Source organism: Theropithecus gelada, chromosome 15, assembly GCF_003255815.1.
Source record: "Theropithecus gelada isolate Dixy chromosome 15, Tgel_1.0, whole genome shotgun sequence".
Classification (NCBI taxonomy): Eukaryota; Metazoa; Chordata; class Mammalia; order Primates; family Cercopithecidae; genus Theropithecus; species Theropithecus gelada.
This window is the reverse complement of record NC_037683.1, coordinates 36,386,005-36,409,826: the sequence shown is the minus strand read 5'-3', so window position 1 is coordinate 36,409,826 and position 23,822 is coordinate 36,386,005. Positions and strand designations below refer to the sequence as shown.

At 38.9% G+C, this 23,822-nt stretch overlaps 1 protein-coding gene across 1 annotated transcript; it reads right to left on the bottom strand.

The window, feature by feature from the left end:
• Positions 1 to 2,710: 2,710 nt before the first annotated feature.
• LOC112608725 (olfactory receptor 13C9) lies at positions 2,711 to 3,667 on the bottom strand. Its single transcript, XM_025360790.1, has one exon. The coding sequence runs from the start codon at positions 3,665 to 3,667 to the stop codon at positions 2,711 to 2,713; it is 957 nt and encodes a 318-aa protein (XP_025216575.1).
• Between the last annotated feature and the right edge of the window lie 20,155 nt (positions 3,668 to 23,822).

Below are 23,822 nucleotides of genomic sequence, written 5' to 3'. Positions count from 1 at the left end.
AGGTGTATAAAACTTATGTAACTTCAGAAATAAAGCCCTGAAGACCTAATTATGGGAGGCCTATTACTCTATTTCATACACAGAATCAGAAGGGAGCTCCTCTCTCTCTCTTTCTCTCTCTCAGTCTCTCTCTCTCTCTCTCTCTCTATCTATCTCGATCTCTATCTCTCTCATCATTTTGGAAGTATAATTGATGTTTTCTGTACACAAATTGTCCATTCACCTTATGGATTTAGTTTACAGTAAAAGCTGACTCTGAATAAACATATATTTATAGATGGTGTGAAATAATATGCATTCAGTAAAAACTACTTCAAGAACCCATACAACCATTCTATTTTGCACTTTCAGCACAGTATTCAATAAATTACTTAGGATATTCAACACTTTAATATAAAATAGGCTTTGTGTTACATGATTCTGCCCACCCATAGGCTAATGTAAGTCTTCTGAGCATATTTAAGGTAGGCCAGGCTAAGCTGTGATGTTTGGCAAGTTAGAGATATTAAATGCATTTTCAATTTATATTTTCATGTAACGATGAGTTTATTGGTTACTCTTTGACATTGATATATTTTCATTTATTCTAATGGTGATACATACTGTAAATAAAAGAATGGAAGGACAGAAGGAAGAGAAGGATGGAGGAATAGGAAAAGGATAAAGGAAGGAAGGCAGGGACAGAAAGAGAAAGTAAAAGAAGGCAAGAAAAGAAAAGATATCCTCAAGCAGTATATAATGCTGTAAGAAAATGTGGCCCATATACACCATGGAATACTATGCAGCCATAAAAAAGGGTGAGTTCATGTCCTTTGCAGGGACATGGATGAAGCTGGAAACTATCATTCTCAGCAAACTGTCACAAGGACAGAAAACCAAACACTGCATGTTCTCACTCATAGGTAGGAATTGAACAATGAGGACACCTGGACACAGGGCGGGGAACATCACACACCAGGGCCTGTCAGGGGGTGGGGTGTTGGGAGAGGGATAGCATTAGGAGAAATACCTAATGTAAATGATGAGTCGATGGGAACAGCAAATCAACACGGCACATGTATACCTATGTGACAAACCTGCACGTTGAGCACATGTACCATAGAATTTAAAGTATAATAAAAAAAAAAAAAGGTATAAATCTGATATAAGACTATGGAGCTACCTCAGTCATCCCAGAGAATTAATGAGGGTGGCCGGATTTAAGCTGTGAAGGAAAACAACATTAGAACTTGAGCATTCAAGACAACCTGCCTGGGGGTCAAACATAAACTGCCTGACTGCCAGGGTTTTCTTCCTACCGGGAATTCTTAGTGGGTGCAAAAAGTCCAATGAACTGGTGTATGGGAACTAATAGATTCTCATAGCCTATTTTGTCAGGATGTAAATTTAATTATCAACGATCTCAACTCTTGCCATCGGATTTAATCTGTAAACAACTATGATGGATATATTTAAATATAGTTTGTGACTGTTTAATATTCCTTCCACTGAAATTAACAAGTGAACTTGGGAAGATTAAATGAGTGACTAAACCCAAAAGATTCTACAAGCAGGTAATTCTTATTTGTCTGTGTAAAACATGTTCATGCCCGATATAATCTACATTCGCTGGTCCATTAATAAAAATTGATTCAGCCAAACTGATTTCTTAGAATATGGTTCACTCCTGAGCACACTCTGTCATTCATCTTGGGCTGTAAATTTAAAATGTTCTTCACATAGAGTAAAAAATTGACATAAAAAACAAGGAAAAGCAAGATAGTGTCTGACATTCCCAAATCCTCTTCTTCCTCAAATGAACCTGGTTAGTAACAGAGACAAGACATGAATAGTATTCGTACTAAAAATTCAAAACTTGGACATTCTTCTAAGACTTGGAAAAATGTTGGAATTTCCTTGGGATAGCAAAGAAATCTGGCATCTTCTAAATGGGCATCGATAGGACACTCCATTCAACCCAGAACTAGTCCACATTATTATCTGGACCAGTAGACTGATTCTCAAACCCATTTTTAATTTTGCAAAATGTTCTTTATGCTAAAGCCAACTTATAAGTTAAAGCAAAGAAAGACCATAAAGCAGGATATCCTGAGTGATTGCAGTAGGCCTTACTTTTAAACTCTATTTATCTACTCCGCCTTGATAGTCCCAAATACTCAGCTTCACAAAAAAAAAAAAAAAAAAAAAAAATTAAATACAGAACAAGAAAATAGTATTTTATGACTCAACAGGATCTGAAGATTAATGTGAAACTATAACACAAGGCTTGCCACTGGAAAATGTGAGTGCAGTATGTTGGGCATTTTCTGTTTTGCTTTTTCTACAACAGATGGCTTTATTTATTTTGAAAGATTCAATTAAATGTTGCCTATGAAATAACGTTATGTAAAAAAGTGAACATAAAAAGGCACATCGCACCCAATTCCAATGTAGAAAAAATATATATATAATATGAAAGATACTGTTCAAAATGTTGAAAAGTGGCCATTTCCCACTATTAGAGTAACAGGTAACCCCTCTTTCTTCTTTATTCTACTGTCCTGTATGTTGCAAATTCTCTAGAGTGGACATGCAATAATTTTGAAATTCTCTATCTCATTTTAACATGACATAGGAAAATGCAGAAAAACAGTAAAAGTATCCAAAATTCTAACATAATTCTGAAGTTTCAACAATATTGAGTGTGTTCATATTCCAGTATATTTTGCACTCACTTGCTAAAGAACCTTCTGTTCAGTAGGTGTTTCACTGCCTCCTTCACATCCTTGTTTCTAAGACTGTAGATTAAAGGATTCAACATGGGAGTCATCACCCCATAGAACATGGATATAATTTTGTTGGTAGCATCCAAGTCGTCTGAATTAAATGTCTCCTTAGACTTGGGCTTCATGTACATGGAGAGGATGGTCCCATAGAATATAATGACCACAGTCAGATGGGCTGAGCAGGTAGAGAAAGCTTTGCTTCTCCCCTTAGAGGAGTGAATCTTGAGGATGCTGGAAATGATTAATGAGTAAGAGATAATAATCAAGAGCAGTGGCATCAATGTGAACAATATTGTGGCCACGAGCATGATGAACTCATTGCCTGAGATGTCAGCACAGGCCATCTTCATGACAGCTAGAATTTCACAGGAGAAATGATTGATGACATTATTCCTGCAGAAAGGCAATTGTACTACAAATGTAGTTTGTACTGCAGAGTTGACAATCCCTGCAAACCAGGACCCAACAGCCATGGGTACATAGGCATCCTTGCTCATGATGATGGCATATCTCAGAGGGTTGCAGATAGCCACATACCGGTCAAAGGCCATCATGCCCAGGAGGACACACTCTGTTGTCCCCATGGCCAAGCCAAGGAACATCTGCACTGCACAGCCAGAAAGGGAAATGGTCTTTCTTTCTGAAAGCAAGTTCACCAAGGTGGAGGGAATAGAGGTGGTGGTGTAGCAGATGTCCAAGAAGGAGAGGTTCCCCAGAAAGAAGTACATAGGGGTGTGAAGGTGAGGATCCAAGATGCTGATTAAAATGAGAGTACCATTGCCTAGAAGGATGACCACATACATTAAGAATATTAGCACAAAAAAGAGTAACTCAAGCCTTGGGTGTCCAGAAAGTCCCTTCAGAAAAAATTCCACCAGAATGGTTTGGTTTTCCCATTCCATTTAAATGTCTCTCTTTTACCTGTAAGAAGTCAAAAAAAATTTTTTAATATAATTTATTTACATGGTAAATGCAAGTATACCAATATACAATATAAAAATTTGCCATGAACCCAATAAAAGTATTGAAGAAAGAGAGAAAATAGGGAAGAGGAGGAAGAAATATAGGGAAAGGGAATGAAAAGAATGAACAATGCAGGTAGAGAAATAAGAGGGGAAAGCTTGTGATATTGATCACTCATTCTTGGCCAGGAACTTTGTGATGTTTTTTCACATGTTGCTTCCTTTAAATTCCACATTATCATTTGAAAGATAAGAAAACCTTAAGTGAGAGAGAGTTCAGCCTAAAATCACATAACTAATGTGCAGCACAGCCTAGCACAGCACAAGACTACCTGCTTGTGACCCATATTTGCCTGAGGTTGTTTAGTGAATTATAAAAGCAATACAGAGTATATTGCATAAGAGATTTGGTAATTTACTTTAAAACCTCACTCCCAGGTCAGGAGAACTCAAAAATAACCCATGTGTATTCCAACACTGAAAGAAGTGTGTCAATCTGGAGGTAGAATCATCAGAAATGAACCCAACCAGTGATTACTGTGTTCCTGATTATCCAGAGAACACGACCAATTCACGTAAAGCCCAATAATCCAAAATCTTAGTGTTAAAGTGCAAACACCTTTTTCTTTGGTTAGGGGTGGAATTTTTTTGTTTTTTTTTTTAAATTATCATACAGTTAGATGTCATACCATAAATTGACTTTTTATCTTTTAGTGTGTGGTTCTATGAATTTTAAAACACGTATAGATTCATAAAACGACGGCCATAACCAGAACACAGAACTCTTCTGTTACCCCAAAACACTTCTTTGTGATATTCTTTTCTTAGTCACCTCTTCCACCTACCTATACATCCTGACAACCACTGATATTTTCTATCCCTATAGTTTTACCTTTACCAGAATGTCATATAAATAGAATCATATGAGCCACTGCCACGGGAGTTGGGTTTCTTTCACTTAAAGCCTCTGAGATCCATTCAAATTGTTACTGCTAAATAGTATTCTATTGAGTAGATTACTGTATTTTGCCTATCTGTTCACCTTTTGAAGGACATTTGGATTGTTTCCCGTTTCTGGCAATTATGAAAAGAGCTACTATAAACATTTCTGCCTCAATTTTTGTATGACCAAAAGCTTTTTTTTTTTTTTTAGAATAAATATCCAGGAATGAGATAATAAGCAAGCTTAAATGTATAAGAAGCTGCCAAACAGTTTTCCAGAGTGGCTGTACCAGTTTTGCATTTCGACCAACAACGTATGAGAGCATCCCTTGCTTTCCATATCATCATTTAATATTGTCAGTAATTATTTATTCATTCTAATAGACACATATTCACATTTAATTATGATTTTATTTTACATTTCCTTGATGATGAATGATGTTGAACCTCTTTCTATATTTTTTCCATTCTTTAGTAATGTATCCATTCGTATCTTTTGTCCCCTTTTTTTGTTAACAAAATGGCGTCTCGTTGTTTCTCCCAGGTCGTCGTCAAACTCCTGGCCTCAAGCCATTCTCCCTCCTCAGCATCCTGAGTAGCTGGGACTATAGAGTCATATAACCACCAACTTAACCAGAACACAGAACTACAGGCAGGCACCACCCTGCTGGTTCTACTGCTTATTTTTAATTGAGGTTTATTTTTTCTTGTTGAGTTTTGAGAGTTCTTTATATATTTTGGATAGGAATTATTTATCATGTGACTTGCATATATTGTCTCCCAGTAGCTGGTTTGTCTTCTCATTCTCTAATGGAAACACCTTTTAGTTGCCATTTTAATTGGTTGCTGCCTAAGTCCCATTGAACATGATGCAAAGAAAGCCTATGACTAAAGGGACATGTTCTGACAGCACATCTCACTTTGGGTAACACTGCAGGAAAAAATCCACTGGAAAATAGCCATTCCCTGGGAATTGGGAATGGTGGATTTTGCTTAACCTTGCCTCAGAAAGTCTCAAGCTATCTCTTAATTTTTCCTCGGGAACAGTCATTTCTCCCAACCCCACCACCCCTCTACACAAACAAATTTCCAGTAGTATCATTGTCCATTGATGAAAACGCTCCACTTAGTTCACAAAACAAAAGTAACTTCTGAAAACAAACCAGGCACTTAACACATAGGCCATTTTTCTTTATTCACAAAGCTTGGCACAAGTTTAAGATCTAAATTGAGTTCTTTGAACCTATTTCAACCATCATCTAACTAACCAGATCTGCCTTTGGCCATTATAAGGGTATTTCTCCTTTCAGCCTATTTTGCCCCTTATTTCCATCAACTCCACTTTTTACACTTTGAGATTCTTTTATACCCTAGATATACATCCTTTTTTTATCTAAATCCTAGATTCACTTTTTAAATGCTATGTTATAAATAAAGCTACCTCAATTCCAATTCCCCATTAAATTGTGACTGAGAAGCAATTTCATGGTAAGAAACATTCTTCCAACCACTGCCACAATGCAGCTATTATTGTGTCAAGTCCACTTTGTCTAATAGAGAGGACAAGTGCTTAAGTCCTATCTTGGTGAGTTACTAGCTGTGACCATGGGCAATTTATAAATTCTCTGAATCTCACTATCTTCATCTATGACATGGGGGTCTTAATAGGCTTATAATGGGGTTCTCGGGAGAATAAATAGGCAATGCATGTAAAGTACATAGCATGTAGTAAGCACTATTTTTGTTTCTTTTTATCTTCTACTGACTTGTTCTTCTCTCAAATATTCTTTTATATCTCTGTCGCCAGTATCAACCGCTGCACAAGTATCTTCGGAATTTCATCAATCACACTTTCTCAGGTATCAAGTCTCCTTTCATCTAACTCAAATTTTTTTTTATCACATCCATGATATGAGATGGATGCGCATTTTACCAAAGTCTACTCACGTTGCAGTGAACAGTGTTGTACCATTATAACAAAAGTCCATTGCAATTTAAAACAAGGAACGTATAGGTTGACATTTTTAAATAGAGGCTATTTCAATTCATTCATCTAAAATCTAAATGTGTGTGTGTATCTCACAAATGTTACATCTAAAGTCACCATACAAATGCATTACCAGCAACAAAAAAATTAAAAATATTCAAACTTCTCCAAAATACTCAGGCAAGCATAAGAAGTCAAAATTCTTCCTATTAACTAAAGACTCATTGCGCCTCTTCATTTACATTTTTCACAAATTAGAAGATATATTCAAGAACAAGTAATAAAGTATTTGTGTTTCAAATAGTATGCCTAGTTAGAGGTTCTGGGACAGGGACTATGCTAGAACATTTTCTACTTATGGTTAGTATTGGATGAACATTTGCTAAACTGAATAAAATCAAACTGAATTCGTGCTGTGATTTAAATGGCCACAGAATCAGAATTTTGGTGGTAACAGACTTCTTTGCATTCTGGATCAAGAGTACAGATTGGCAGCCTATTGAGCAGCAGAAGAGAGATGGTACCGTTAGATACATATCTGTGTGCTTGTAATAAAGTGAGGACCACAAAACTATATTTTGATCAATGAATCATTATTCCCAGTTAGAAATTATAAACCTATTCCACAGTAGGACTGTTCATGAAAACAACTATACACCTAAACATCATCTGTTTTGAATGCTCAGATGACTTTGGATATGCAAGTAGTCTTTTGGTAATATTTTTTCTTTTTTTCAATTTTCTAACTATATCTGAGACAATCCTCATGGATTTTTTAGACTTCTTGTACACTTTCTCTAATAAGAAATATCACATTTTCAAAAGACATGGCTTATTTCAATTCATTTCATAAGGCTAACCACCCCCCACCCCACCCCCTTAGATTTGTGTTAGTAGTATGGCTTCAGCAATTACCTCTAAATGGAAGGTCAGCTCACTTCCTAGGTTGCAATGCACAGCAGATTGTTTTGCCTTGATCTTCTATTTTTAGGCTGTTCAACAAAATTTTCTGTGAAGCTGATGAATTTCTGAAGAACGGATTACTGTTTGGAAGCCATAATGACACAGGGTATATTATCTGTAAAACATTGATAACAAAGGTATTATTTCTAAATTGTTTCAAAACTGCATACATTACATCAGATACATTTACAAAGGGAGAGTAATTTGGTTCTGCTAGTTCAAAAGTAAGAGAAGAAAATACTGGGCAGTTCATTTTGTGAATATGGCACATTTCATTTGCCCTTGAAGCCCAGGTGGAAACATTGTCCCATTGAGAAGACCCAGTAAATTCTCTGAAGAATCTTCCTTGGGCCCAGGGAGGCAATTTAAATATTTCTTGCTCTCCGGGGCTTCTGCAAATTTCTAAGTCATAACTTTAAATTGCTTCAGGCAAAATATATTCAAAACTTTTAGAAATTTCAAGAATAATGCCCTAAAGACTTAATTATATGAGACCCATTATTGTAATTTACATAACCAATCAGAAGTCTTGAAGACATGTCTTACCACATTTTCAATCTATTACTATATACTGCTGAGATCCTTTCTCCAAATATATTCTAATGACTTGGTCCAGACCTTTTTTCATCCTATCATGTCGTCTTGTATGCAGTACAGTAGAAAGAACTCAGGCTACATTAAGTCTTGATTATTAACAATAATAATAATAGAATACAAATTTCTAGACCTCATTATAAGGGTTTTATAGATATTATGTCATTTGTTTTTGTTAAATTAATAAGTAAAGAAAAAACAAGTTTTAATGTACAACTAATCTAGAAATAATTGTATTTTGCTCTGAAATTGGAATTTAGATGTTATTGTAAATGTGGGTAGCATTTTGAAATTCACAACAAATTCAGAAATGTTTAAATCATACAATAGAAATGTAGAAGCTATTCAGCTCTTTTATTGTAACTCCAGAAGCTAATTTGTAACTTCATCTCACTCCATACTGTAAGGATCTCCAAAAAATTCACCTAAACAGATATACCGCTATTCCCTAGATTTATTGGCATAAAAATCTTATCTAATTTACAATGGGAGGAGGCAATGCGAAAACCATCCCAGATCACAAGGAATTGCTTCCTGGCCATCTTAAGTTTGGATCTGTCACCACGTGGCTAAGCTTCTGATATGGTTTAGCTGTGTCCCCACCCAAATCTCAACTTGAATTATATCTCCTAGAATTCGTGTGTGTTGTGGGAAGGACCCAGTGGGAGGTAATTGAATCACGCAGGCCAGTCTTTCCCAGCTATTCTCGCAATAGTGAATAGGTCTCATGAGATCTGACGGGTTTATCAGGGGTTTCCACTTTTGCTTCTTCCTCGTTTTCTCTTGCTGCCACCAAGTGAGAAGTGCCTTTCGCCTCCTACCATGATTCTGAGGCCTCCCCAGCCATGTGGAACTGTAAGTCCAATTAAACCTCTTTTTCTTCACAGTCTCAGGTATGTCTTTATCAGCAGCAGGAAAATGGACTAATACAGTAAATTGGTACCAGTAGAGTGGGGGGTTGCTGAAAAGATCCCTGAAACTGTGGAAGCCACTTTGGAACTGGGTAACAGGCAGAGGGTGGAACAGTTTGGAGGGTTCAGAAGAAGATAGGAAAATGTGGGAAAGTTTGGAACTTCCTACAGACTTGTTGAATGGCTTTACCCAAAATGTTGGTAGCGATATGGACAATAAGGTTCAGGCCGAGGTGGTCTCAGATGGAGACAAAAAGTTGTTGGGAGCTGGAGCAAAGGTGACCCTTGTCATGTTTTAGCAAAGAGACTGGTGGCAATTTGCCCCTGCCCTAGAGATTTTTGGAACTTTGAACTTGAGAAAGATGATTTAGGATATTTGGCAGAAGAAATTTCTAAGCAGCAAAGCATTCAATAGGTAACTTGGGTGCTGTTAAAGGCATTCAGTTTTATCAGGGAAGCAGAGCATAAAAGTCTGGAAAATTTGCAACCTGACAATGTGATAGAAAAGAAAAGCCCATTTTCTGAGGAGAAATTCAAGCCTGCTACAGAAATTTGCATAAGCAACCAGAAGCGAAAGTTAGTCCCTAAGACAATGGGGAAATTGTCTCCAAGGCATGTCAGAGGTCTTCATTGCAGTTCCTCCCCTCACAGGCTGGAGGCCTAGAAGATGGTTTCACAGGCCCAGGGACCCCCTGCTTGGTGCAGCCTAGGGACTTGGTGCCCTGCGTCCCAGCTGCTCCAGATGTGGCTAAAAAGGGCCAATGAAGAGCTCAGGTCGTGGCTTCAGAGGGGGTAAGCCCCAAGCCTTGGCAGCTTCCACATGGTGTTGAGCCTGCAAGTGTACAGAAGTCAAGAATTGGAGGTTGGAAACCTCTGTCTAGATTTCAGAAGATGTATGGAAACTCCTGGATGCCCAGGAAGAAATTTGCTGCAGGGATGGGATACTCATGAAGAACCTCTGCTAGGGCAGTGCAGAAGGGAAAAGTGGTGTTGGAGCCCCCACACAGAGTCCCTACTGGGGTACTGCCTAGTGAAGCTGTGAGAAGAGGGCCACGGTCCTCCAGACCCCAGAATGGTAGATCCACCAACAGCTTTCACCATTCACCTGGAAAAGCCACAAACACTCAATACCAGCCTGTGAAAGTAGCTGGGAAGGAGGCTGTACCCTGCAAAGCCACAGGGTGGGAGCTGCCCAAGACCATGGGAATGCACCTCTTGCATCAGCATGACCTAGATGTGAGACCCAGAGTCAAAGGAGATCATTTTGGAGCCTTAAGATTTAACTGCCCTGCTGGATTTCGGACTTGCATGGGCTCTATAACCCTTTGTTTTGGCCAGTTTCTCCAATTTGGAACGGTTGCATTTACCCAATGTCTGTACCCTCATTGTATCTAGGAAGTAACTAGCTTGGTTTTGATTTTACAGGCTCATGAGTGAAAGGGATTTGCCTTGTCTCAGATGAGACTTTGGACTGTGGACTTTTGGATTAATGCTGGAATGAGTTAAGACTTTGGGGGACCGTTGGGAAGGCATGATTGGTTTCGAAATGTGAGGACATGAGATTTGGAGGGGCCAGTAGTGGAATTATATGATTTGGCTGTGTTCCCACCCAAATCTCAGCTTGAATTCTATCTCCCAGTATTCCCATGTGTTGTGGGGGTGACGTGGGGGAGGTAATTGAATCATGGGGGCCAGTCTTTCCCGTGCTATTCTCATGATAGTGAGTAAGTCTCATGAGATCTGGTAGATTTATCAGAGGTTTCTTTTTTGCTTCTTCCTCGTTTTCTCTTGCTGCCACCATGTAAGAAGTGCCTTTTGCCTCCCACCATGATTTGGAGGCCTCCCCAGCCATGCAGAACTGTAAGTCCAATTAAACCTCTTTTTCTTCACAGTCTCAAGTATGTCTTTATCAGCAGCAGGAAAACAGACTAATACAGCTTCCCCCCTAAAAAGAAAGTGGTTTTGGACTTCTGTGTTTTGTTTCGTAACTATGTACTTTTTTTTTAAGAAATAAAAAGGTAAGCTCTTTACTCATTTTTCCCTCCTCTTTCTTGCCAAGTTACAAGGGACCCCTAAATCCTATATCCAGCATTACTTAAGTAAAGCCTCCAAATCAGTCATGTCAGAACAGAGTTTCAAGCTAATGAAATTGTTCACTTATTTTATTTGGCAAAGTTTTGGTTACTGTTTTTTTAACCTATTTCATTAAACCTGGGACATAGGTCATATTTATATAAAATTAAAGGGTGTACTAAAGTATTCCTCTATCAGAAAAATTTTAAAAGTACAGTTATTTCTTCTGATATAACTTTGGATGTGAAAAACATCCTAATGGGCATGCAGCACAACTCAGCCTTTATGTGTGATCTCCAGATACCTAAGGAAATTGCCTATTTAAATTAAGATTTGACAGTTTTTACTGAGTCATCTTTCTTATATAATTATGCCCCTGCTTCCATTTTTTTTGAGATATTTTTCTTTTATCCATATGTATTCATATTTATTTTAAAAACTTAGAAATTTCAGAAAAGATACCAAGATAAATTTTTTCGATATTCCTTTTTTCTTTTTTTTCTTTTTCTTTTCTTTTTTTTTTTTTTTGAGACCGACTTTCACTCCTGTTGCCCAGGCTGCAGTGCAGTGGTACGATCTCAGCTCACTGCAACCTCCGCCTCCCAGTTTCAAGTGATTCTCCTGCCTCAGCCTCCTAAGTAGCTGGGTTTACAGGTGCCTGCCACCACGCCTGGCTAATTTTTGTATTTTTCGTAGACACAGGATTTCACCATGTTGGCCAGGCTGGTCTCGAACTCCTGAGTTCATGATCTGCCCGCATCAGCCTCCCAAAGTGCTAGTGCCGAGACCAGCTCCGTCGGGGAGACCCTAAGCCAGCGGCACTAGAGGAATTAAAGACACACACGCAGAAATATAGAGGTGTGGATTGGGAGATCAGGGGTCTCACAGCCTTCAGAGCTGAGAGCCTCAGAGATTTACCCACATTATTTATTGACAGCAAACCAGTGATAAGCATTGTTTCTATAGATTATAGATTAAAAGTATTCCTTGTGGGAAATAAAAGGATGGGGTGAAATAAAGGGATGGGTTTGGCTGGTTATCTGCAGCAGGAGCTTGTCCTTAAGGCACAGATGGTTTATGCTATTGTTTGTGGTTTAAGAATGCCTTTAAGCGGTTTTCCACCCTGGGTGGGCCAGGTGTTCCTTACCCTCATTCCAGTAAACCCATAACCTTCCAGCGTGGGCGTCATGGCCATCATGAACGTGTCACAGTGCTGCAGGGATTTTGTCTATGGCCAGTTTTGGGGCCAGTTTATGGCCAGATTTTGGGGGGCCTGTTCCCAACAGCTGGGAGCCACTGTGCCTGGCCTTTTGGATATTTCCTTTCAGTCTTTATTCTGAATAAGTTTTCTTGCTTTAGGTTTTGGTTTTACAAACAATGCTAAATACTGTTTTGTTTTTCTTTTAACTATATTAACATAAGTATTTTTATATTAATATAAATTCTTCAAAAATGTTATTTAATAGTTGCGAATATTCCATTAAATAAATGTACTATGATGATTTTATATTTTCCCTTCATCACAATAGATAAGTATAAAAATGATAACAAAATTATCCAATCCTGCAAGTCCTACAAAAATAATTTATTAGGGACTCTTGATAGTCTGAAATTTTCAATATCTTTACCCAAATAGAATATAAGACTTCACCTTAGAGAAAAAAAAATAAGTGCCAGAAGTCTCTAGCACAAAGCATTAAAACACAGTGCTTTTTCAATGATCAAACATTTGGAATCTATCAACTGATGTTTAAAGAAGTTACACTAGTTGGCCAGGCGCGGTGGCTCATGCCTGTAATCCCAGCACTTTGGGAGGCTGAGGCGGGTGGATCACGAGGTCAGGAGATCGAGACCATCCTGGCTAACATGGTGAAATCCTGTCTCTACTAAAAACTTCAAAAAATTAGCCCGGCGTGGTGGTGGGCACCTGTAGTCCCAGCTACTCGGGAGGCTGAGGCAGGAGAATGGTGTGAACCCGGGAGGTGGAGTTTGCAGTGAGCTGAGATCGCGCCACTGCACTCCAGCCTGGGAGACAAAGCAAGACTCCGTCTTGGGAAAAAAAAAAAAAAAAGAAAAGAAAAGAAAAAGAAGTTACACTAGCATTACAAGAGAAATACAAATAATGGCCTCTATGCTATTATCTTTTTTAAAAAAACGGATCAAAAGGGTTGGGTGGATTCCATACGGATGTTTGTAAGTAAAATTCTTTGGGAATAACTGTCTTGAGGATGTTCGAGTACCAAGTGTACTACCTCATTCTCAGCATAAAAGAAATGTTTTCTTAAAGCAACTTTAAAATAGGAATAAACATTTTGGAGAAAAGAGAAGGAATGGCTTTCCATTTAATTCATACTTTCCCTGAAACAGGTTTAGTATGAACCCCAGACTACTGATGTTTGTTCAAAGCCTCTATTAGAATTTTGCTGTCCAACTGAGATTGCACTCCTATGGTCAATCAAATTCTAATCATAAATAGTACCAAACAGGAGTATATCTTGTCCTATCCACATTTTCCTGCTCTATTTGGAGGCATGCATAGTTTAGGGAATCTTGAATTGGATGACAATCCTCCTTTCCAAAGTCAACAGGATTAGAAACTCTCTTCTATGTTGAACATTGTTTAATTAAGGAGCAGCATAACCTATTGGCAAATGACTATTATAAGGCAAATCCTATACCATAACCAAAACCATTGTTTGAAAATACTAAGTATTAATACCAAGTATACTCATCTATTGAGTCAATTAATTTATTTGTCTAGGGATATATTTTGCAGCTGAGGTAGAACACCATGAAGATGCAGAGTTGTTTTAAAAATTATATTCTGTGATGCATTTATTACAAACAAGAATGTCACCCACTAATAGTTATCCATTAATTTTTTTAAGTTAAAGTCATTTTCTTTATGCTCTTTGGTTCACAACTCAGATTCTTGAGCTGACTCAAAATTCCTTCTTTAGGAAAATATTGGTACTAACAATAAATTAAACAAGTAGAAGAAAATGACTTTCATATGTACAGAAATAAAAGGCAGGCTCTCCTGTGTGCAATTTGGTTGCTTTTAATTCTAAAATATCAAGAACTCAAAATTGTTTACAATAAGCTACACAGAAGTCTTATCTCCAAGTCTCACCAGAGTGTTGTTTTACATCAGCTGTCTAATTACTGTCCTACACACAGTTAAAGCACCAATGGTCCTCTCTAACGTATGAAAGAGAGATGGTCAGAGATACCTGGCTACTCAAAGTGTTCTGTATAGGAGCAGCATCAACATCACCTGGGAACATGTTAATAAATGCAGATCTCAGAACCCACGTCAGACCCACTGAATCAGAATCTTTTACAAAGATTCCCCAGGTGACTCCTAGGAATATTAAAGTTTGAGAAGCAGACTGACCAAATCAGTTACGTTCTTCTTCAGTTGCACATTAGAATAACCTGGAGAGCATTATTTAAAAGATGTCTGATTCTCACCCAATGAAGTACAGTTTAAAAAAACATGGGATTTAAAATCAGAAAACTCAGATTTAAATAGCAGCCCACTCACACTATAATTTTATTTAAATTTCGTCTTTCAAGATTTCATTTCCCTCAGAGAATTATAGTGATGATAAAATGAGTAATGTGCGTGATCATATTTGTAAACTATAAAATCCTAAACCAATGGTATTGTTAATGATTTGTATGGTATAAACCCAAATAAATAAGTCTGTTGATCAGATTAAAGTATGCTCTCTCTGATGCTAATTTTTCAAAGTGGAGTTTGTGGATCAACTGTATCAGTAATAACCGACACTCGTTTAAAATGCAAATCACTCTTCCCTTCCTCAGACCTCATACCTCAATCTCAGGAAGTGGAATACAGAAGTTTGCATATTTAATGACCTACCAATGTAGCTGAATTGCTTTAAGAGCTAAAAGAGGAATCCCATAAGCTAATCTCATTCCTGTTACCACTACTCCTGCTAGTACTAGCATAGTTGTTGGACCTCCAACTTCTATGACCTCTTACTTTACATACTATGGGACCACTCGTTTAACTCACATGCTGTGTCCTCTTTTGGATTATTCATACTCCAGTATGAAAAAGTACATGGAAAGGACTAATGGAACAACTGAATTTGAGTTGATTCCCATAAGTCTATCTGAGTACTCATAAGTTGACAAAAACTCCTTTTTGTCACATGCTTAGTGGTGTATCCAGTGACCCTCTTGGGGAACAGAATCTAGATCATCCCAACACTCCTCGTTTCCAATCTATATTTATTCCATGGCAATCCCTCCTCCCTGGATATCTGGCTTACATCCTTTTTTACTCCCTCAATCCTGATAAACTTCCTATCAGAGGGAAAAAAAATTCCCTTTCACAGATTGTATTATACAAATGTCTATCTTCTATTCCATGGGGTCCATGGAGTGTGTGGTCCTAGCAGTGATGGCATATGATAACTGTGTGGCCATCAGCAAATTCCTGAGATACCCCCTCAATATAAATAAGGTGCTTTGGCCAGGCACAGTGGCTCATGCCTGTAATCCCAGCACTCTGGGTGGCCGAGGCTGGTGGATCACCGGAGGTCAGGTGTTCAAGACCAGCTTGGCCAACATGATGAAACCCCATCTCTACTAAAAATACAAAAAATTAGCTGGGTGCGGTGGCAGGCACCTGTAATCCCAGCTACTCAGGAGGCTGAGGCAGGAGAATCCCTTGAACCTGGGAGGCCGAGGTTGCAGTGAGCCAAGATCGTGCCACTGCACTCCAGTCTGGGCAACAAGAGCGAAATTCAGTCTCAAAAATAATATAAAATAAACTAAACAAGGTGCTTTGTGTTTTCACGGCTGCTATCTCTTATGAATTAGGATTTCTCAACAGACTGGCACAAAATGTATGAACAGTTACATATGAATGTACTTTTGTGGAAAACATGTCATTAATCATTTTTATAAAATATTACAGTTGCTGCATCTGGCCTGCATAGATATTTCCTTGAATGAGAATATAATAATATTGGCCAAAGTAAACTTTTTATTTACTTTATTACTACCATTTCAGTTCTTTGTATTCAGTTTTTTATATTTTTCACTATCTATGCTGTATTGAAATCAGTTCAGCTGAAGGAAGGACAAAGATCTCTTCCACCTGTTCAGCCCACATAACAGTGGTCATTGTGTTTCATGGAACAATCATCTTCGTGTACATAAAGGCAACATCTAATGGCACTACTTCAGAGAAACTGGTTGACCTGTTCCGTGGGGTAGTAATGCTCATGTTCAATCTTATCATCTATAGCCTGGGGAATATGGAGGTGCTTGGGGCTATGAAAAAACTGATCAGTATGAGTAGACCCTGGTGCTGGAAAAATGATGAGAACCTGACATCTTTGAGTTCACGTACAAAATAAGCTCACATATTTTGAGGCAAGAAGTTTAAATATAAATGGAACAAAAGAAATGACAATTATGTCTAGAAACAAAATTTCAGCATTAGAAAGAAGTTTCAACATTAATAATCTAATATTTCTCTTTAAGAAAATGACTGTGACCTCATAAAAATATAGAGACAAGTAATCTAAGAAGTTCATGTAAAGTTATGGGAATAAGACAAAAAATATTTGTAATTAAGCCTTTCCAAGAAAAGACAACCATAAGTCCTTCCTTAACAAATAAAACATTTGTCAGCCCACTTTGGAATACCTTTTATATATTTATTTGTTTATGCTTGTTTTTTTACCCAGGGACGTTATCTGGCCCTCACCTACATTTCTAGCTACATACTTCACCCTTTTCTGTCCATGCCCATATTGCCTCCATCCCCCTTTCCACATACTGTCTTCCATTCTCTATGTATTTACACAATTATTTCAAGTTCTTTCACACCTAAGTGCAACAGTACATGCTACTTCCTCTGCATGATCACATTTCTCCTTCTTCTCTGGTAAAATCTCAGAAGACATGGGCAAAGTGTCATATGCTCTGCAAAGCCTTTCAATACTGTCATTAAAACAGCAAAAACAGGCCAGGTGCAGTAGCTCACACCTGTAATCCCAGCACTTTGGGAGGCCGAGGCAGGCAAATCACGAGGTAAAGAGATCAAGACCATCCTGGTCAACATGGTGAAACCCTGTCTGTACTAAAAATACAAAAATTAGCTGGGTGTGGTGGTGCGCTCCTGTAGTCCCAGCTACTCAGGAGGCTGAGGCAGGAGAACCACTTGAACCCGGGAGGCGGAGGTTGCAGTGAGCTGAGATCGCGCCAGTGCACTCCAGCCTGGGCGAGGAGAGGGAATCTCATCTCAAAAAAAAAAAGAAAAAGAAAAAAGAAACAAACAAACAAAAAAAGCTCTCAGCAAAGAGGGGACCCGAGAGTGGGTCGCCATCTGTCTGGCTGAGTCTAGTTGGTTTTTATGGGCTCAGAATGGGGGAGTGGGTGCTGATAGGGTCCATGCATGGTCTTGGAAAAAGCACCATTCAATTGGTTAAAAGGCATTGAGGAAGTTCTCACACCGGTCGTGGACTCTATCCAGCCAACATATCCGTCTTCAGGCTTCAGGCTGTATTTGGCTTGAAGGTCGGTTTTCACCGGAGACTCATCCCTGTCTGCGCAAGAATTTGTCTGTCCTCTGTCACTATCACTCTAAGCCTACAACTTCTCATTTGTAAAATGGCAGTAACGTCTGTTACAGAGTTCTTTCAAACTAATGCTTGAGGGTAGGGACTGTATCCTATCCAGCATTTGGTTTCCAGCACTAGCAGAAGGACAGGCACATTCCCAAAGCTGAATAAATAAGACAAAACTTTAATCAACAAAATGAAGACAAACATGTTACACTGTCCATCATCATTAATTAGTTTTTAAAAAAATTTAAATAGCATATGTAGGATACCTTGCATATGCTTTGTACTCCTTTAAATGGTGCTGAAAAAGAAATGTCTGATCCCAATTTAAAAGTAGTTAAATAAGACTCTCTGGAGATTAGACTTCAAAATCAATACATTTTTTTAGTTTGCCAGATGATTCTAATTAGAAGCCGGATTGGCAATCACTAATCAAACTGTCTGTTATTTAAGGCTTTTCCACACTTTGGAACCATGGCATATGTTACACTGCCTGCATTGTCACATTTCATCTTCTCTAATGAAATGTCTCACCCTCTAGGGAGTCTTCCAAAACTGCCCCAAAGTAATTGAAGCCTTCCTCTCTGCTGTCCTTGCCACTTTCCCATACTATAGCGCTTAGCCATTACATTGTAATCATTTGAGACCTTCTCAAAGTTTCCCAATGGCAGGAAACATGGCTCTGTGTTTTAAAGAGAGAGACAGAGACAGAGACAGAGAGATGCCCAATGCCCAATAAAATAAAGATACTAGGAAGTTAATAAATGAATATATGGAAGAAAAAATTAAAAGGATAATAAAAATTCAGTCCAAGAAACACATTTAACACATGGAATGAAAGAGAATAGGAGAGTAACATCAGCAGGATGGCCATCTAAAAGTGCCTAATTATCATTCCTAACACAGAAAAGGACTAAGACAGTGAATAAACAACTACATTTCAACAAGAATGATTAAAAGAATGTGCCGGAGTACATCAACGAAGTGGTAGAAACTTTATAAAACACAGAAACTCAGGCTGACTGCATAGAAAAGGGAACAAAACACCCTGCCTCTGCCACCTCATCTGCCCATATGGGATCAGCTGGAAACCAGGAGGGATTTCTCTGCCGAGAAAAGGTAAGCAGGAAGCCTCCAGCAACTCCCATTACCACCACTGCAGTCTTTGCCATGAGAGAATCCTGCAGTCCTCATGCAGCCTGAACCCAGTTTAAGGGAGCTGCCTGGAATTCAATTCTACTCCAGCAAAGAAGCCCATGTTGTGCCCCACCCCACCCACCCTCGTGTCCCAAGCGGCCACTGCACTTGCCATCTTGAAATGGAAGCCATTGCCTCTGGGGGTCAGTAGCCGCTGCACCTCTCCATTTCTGAGTCTCCACCATCCTTGCACCATGTTCACACGTGGTAGTACACCATTCATCAGCTGGGCTCACCAACCCCTGGAAACAGGCTGCCTAGGAGACACTCCATCTTCCCCATTCCAGTGGCTACTGCACTCCACTCCTGACTACTTAGAGCCTTGGCATCCCATCCCCAGGAAAGCAGTGCCTGAGCCAGCAGAGTTGCCATGACTCCCCAGCATGTAAACCAGCCTGGTGCCCCTCTGCTGGGGAAGCCACATCCAACGTGGTGAAGCAGCTCTGCAGCCTTGGTGCCCAAGCCAACCTGGTGCCTCAGGCCCAGAAAACTAGAGCTATGACCCAGGAAAGCAGCTGCAATTGCAGTGCCCAAGCCCACACAGTAACCTGCCCCTTGGGGACCAGGCTTCCCAGCCTAGTAGAGAAGCCACACTCAAGCCAGCAGAGCAGTCATGCCTCCTCAGCACCTGCACCAGCCTGGTACCTCGACCCGACAGGACTGGATCTTTGGCTCAGGGAAGCAACTTTAACCCTGTACCTGAGCCCATGCGGCACCCTGCTCCTTAGGGACCAGGCACTCCAGCATGGCTAAGAAACCACACCCAAGCCAGCAGAGCAGTCATGCCTCTTCAGCACCCTGAATCAGCCCAATGCCTCAGCCTCAGGGGAATGGAGCTTTAGCCCAGACAAACAGCTGCAAACTTGGTGCATGAGCCCAGCCCCCCACGGGAAACATAACTTTGACTGATCTGTATCACCCCCACCTTAGGGCTGAACAAACACAGTGCCCCACCTCAATGGGTCTGGACCAGCCCTCTAAAGTCTGTGCTGCTGAAGTGCACCATCTCCCTGGAGAATAAAGACAACATTGCACTGCACCTCATCCATGAAGCTGAAGCCACACAACTCCTTGCTGCCAATTAATGGGCTCTTGTTGCTACTGTATTCAGCCCCACAGAGCCTGACCCCTGCTGTGTCACACCATTACAGGATCCACAGAGGGTACTATGCAGTACCCTCTCTCGGTGTCCAAGTTGCCACTATGGCCTCTTGTCTCCAGAATTCAAGTTACATATGTGCCCTGCCCCCCAGAATGTGAGCCTCTGGAACACACCTTCATCCCTAGAACCATGCCAGCCCTACATTCTGATCCCCAGAATCAGAGTCACATCTATATCCCTGCCCCATGAAACCAAACTACTGGGAAGTGTCTCATAGTCACAGTCCTTGGCTTGATGGGAAAGTGCAGCCACCCATGCCTAAAAGAGTAAACCTGCACCCATGTCACAGGTTCCACAGTAGTTCAACAAGACACAATCCACAGCCCAATTCACAGCCACTGCAACCACCTGTGTGGTGGAACACAGCCTTGTTGTGGCTTCCAGTGGCCAATGTCAGATAACACACCAAGAGAGATCCCCTAAGTTAAGTCTCCCCACTGTGAAGAAAATGAAAACACGAAGATCTGTAAAACCTTTGCCACCAAGAACCCTGACATTCTACCTTGCCACCACTGCTGCCAGTTTCCTGCAGCCTAGGCCACTGAGGTACCTACAGTCATCACTGTCATTGATTATAGCTGAAAAAACCTCATAGAGACTAAAGTACTGTGCCCACCCAGACCCACACTCTACCCAAATGACAGTTAACACACTCTATCCAATTGACAGAGTAAGACCCATCTTCAAGGGAAAGTCTTTTCCTATGAAAGCTACTGTATAAAATTAAAAGGCAACTGTTTCATCAGATACACAGAGATCAATACAGGGGGATAAGAAACATGAAAAAAAAAAAAAAGAAGGAAACATGACACCACCAAAGGAAAACAATATTTCTCCAATGGCTGACCTCAAAAGAAATGGAAATTTATAAGCTGCCTAAAAAGAAATTTAAAACAATTTTCTTAAGGAAACTCAGTGAGATCAAGAGAACACGGAAGACAAGTCAATCAGGAAAACAATTTGTGATCTAAGTGAGAAATTCAACAAAGATATCGATTAAAAAAAAAAAAAGAACCAAACAGAAATCCAGAAGCCGAAGAAGTCAATGAATAAAATAAAAAATTTAATTTAGAGCTTCAACAGCAGACTAGATGAAGCTGAAGAAATAATTTCTGAACCTGAAGACAGGTCTTTTGAAATAATCCAGTTGGGGAAGGAGAGGAAGAAAGAAAAAACATGAAAAAATCCTATTTATGGGACTATGGAGCACCATTAAGCAAACAAATATTTCATTGTGAGAAGAAATTTAGAAAGGCACAGAAAGGTTATTTAACAAAATAATTGCTGAAAACTGAGTCTTGGTAGAGATATACACATTCAGATCTGTAATACATGTATGCAATTCAATAAATGTGATACCTCATATGAACAGAATGAAGGACAAAAAACTGGGATTATGTTAATTGATGCCAAAAAAATCTTTCGATAAAATTCTACATTCCTTAATGATAAAATCTCTCAAAAGAGTCATATACAACAAATCCACAGCTAGTGTTATACCAAATGAGGATAAACTGAAAGCTTTCCCTGTAAGGTCTGAAACAAGATAAAGATGCCCACTTTCACCAATTTCATTTAACATGGTACTAGAAGTCCTATCCAGAGCAATGAGACATGGGAAACAAATAAAGAGCAACAAAATAGGAAAGGAATAAGTCAAAGTTTCTTTCTTAGCAGATGATATAATCTTATATTTAGAAAAATCTAAAGATGTTATCAAGAAATTCTTACAACTGATAAACAAATTCAGTAAAGTTTCAGAATACAAAATTAACATAAAAAAATTAGTAAAATTTCCATATGCCAGCAGTGAAAAATCTGAAAAATAAATTAAGAAAGCAATCCTATTTACAATAGCTGCAAAATATATAAAATATATAGGGATAAACTTAATCAAAGAAGTAAAATAGCTCTATAATGAAAACTATAAAACATTGATAGAAGAAATTGAAGAGGACACAAAAAAATAGAAAAATATTTCATGTTCATGGATTGGAAGAATCAATATTGCTAAAATCTTCATATTATATAAAATCATCTACAGGTGCAATTCCTATCAAAATACCAATGTCATTCTTCAAAGAAATAGAAGAAACAATCCTAAGAGTCACATGGAACTGCAAAAGAACTAGAATAATCAAAGCAACCCTGAGCAAAAGAACAAAGTCAGAGGCATCACTCTACCTGATTTCAAATTATCTTACAAAGTTATAGTAATCAAAACAGCATGGTACTGGCATAAAAACAGACATGTAGACCAATGGAACAGAATAGAGAACCCATAAATCACACATTTACAGTCAACTCATTTTATCTGAATAGATATTTCTCAAAAGATACACATATGGCCAACAGGTGTATGAAAAAATGCTCAACTTCACTAATCATCAGGGAAATGCAAATCAAAGACACAATAAAAAATTATTCCAGTTAAAATGGTTATCATCAAAAGACAAAAACAATACATGCTGTCAAGGATGCAGAGAACGGCGATCTCTTGTATGCTGTTTGGGAATGTAAAGTAGTACAGCCATTATGGAAAACAGTCTGAAGGCTCCTCAAACAAATAAAAATAGAGCTAAAATAGAGCTTCTATATGATTTAGCAATTCCATACCTGGATATATATTCAGGTATATATCCAAAACAAAGGAAATAAACATAATGAAAAAAAATCTGCACTCCCACGTTTATTGCAGTACCAATCACAATAGCCAAGATATGGACTCAACCTACGTGTTCATTGATAAATGAATGGATAAGAAACTGTGGTATACACTGGCCCCACAGAAATACAAACAACCATCACAGAATATTACGAACACTTTCTGCACACAAACTAGAAAATCTAGAAGAAATGGATACATTCCTAGACACATACACCCTCTGAAGACTGAACCAGGAAGAAATTGAATCCCTCAACAGACCAATAATAAGCTCTGAAATTGAGTCAGAAATAGCCTACCAACCATAAAAAAAGGCCCAGGACCAAACAGACTTAGAGCCAAATTCTACAAGATGTACAAAGAATAGCTGGTACCATTCCTGCTGAAACCATTCCAAAAAATTGAGGAGGATGGACACCTCCATAACTCATTCTAAGAGCCCAGCATCATCCTGATAGCAAAATCTGGCAGAGACACAACAAAAAAAGAAAACTTCAGGTCAATAACCTTGATGAACATCAGTGTAAACATCATCAAGAAAATACTTGCATATCAAATCCAGCAGCACATCAAAAAGCTTATCCACCACGATCAAGTCGGCTTTATCCCTAGGAAGCAAGGTTGATTCAACACATGCAAATAAATAAATGTGATTCATCACATAAATGAATTCAACATCCCTTCACATTAAAAACTCTCAATAAACTAGGTATTGAAGGAACATACCTCAAAATAATAAGAGTTGTCTATGACAAACCCACAGCCAACATTATACTGAATGAACAAAAGCTGGAAGCATTTCCCTTGAAAACCAGCACAATACAAGTATGCCCTCTCTCACCACTCCTATTCAACACAGTACTGGAAGTCCTGGCCAGGGCAATTAGGCAAGAGAAAGAAATAAAGGGCATCCAAATAGGAAAAGAGGAAGTCAAACTGAGAGGTGAAGCTGGCTGGGCTTCTGGGTTACGTGGGGACTTGGAGAACTTT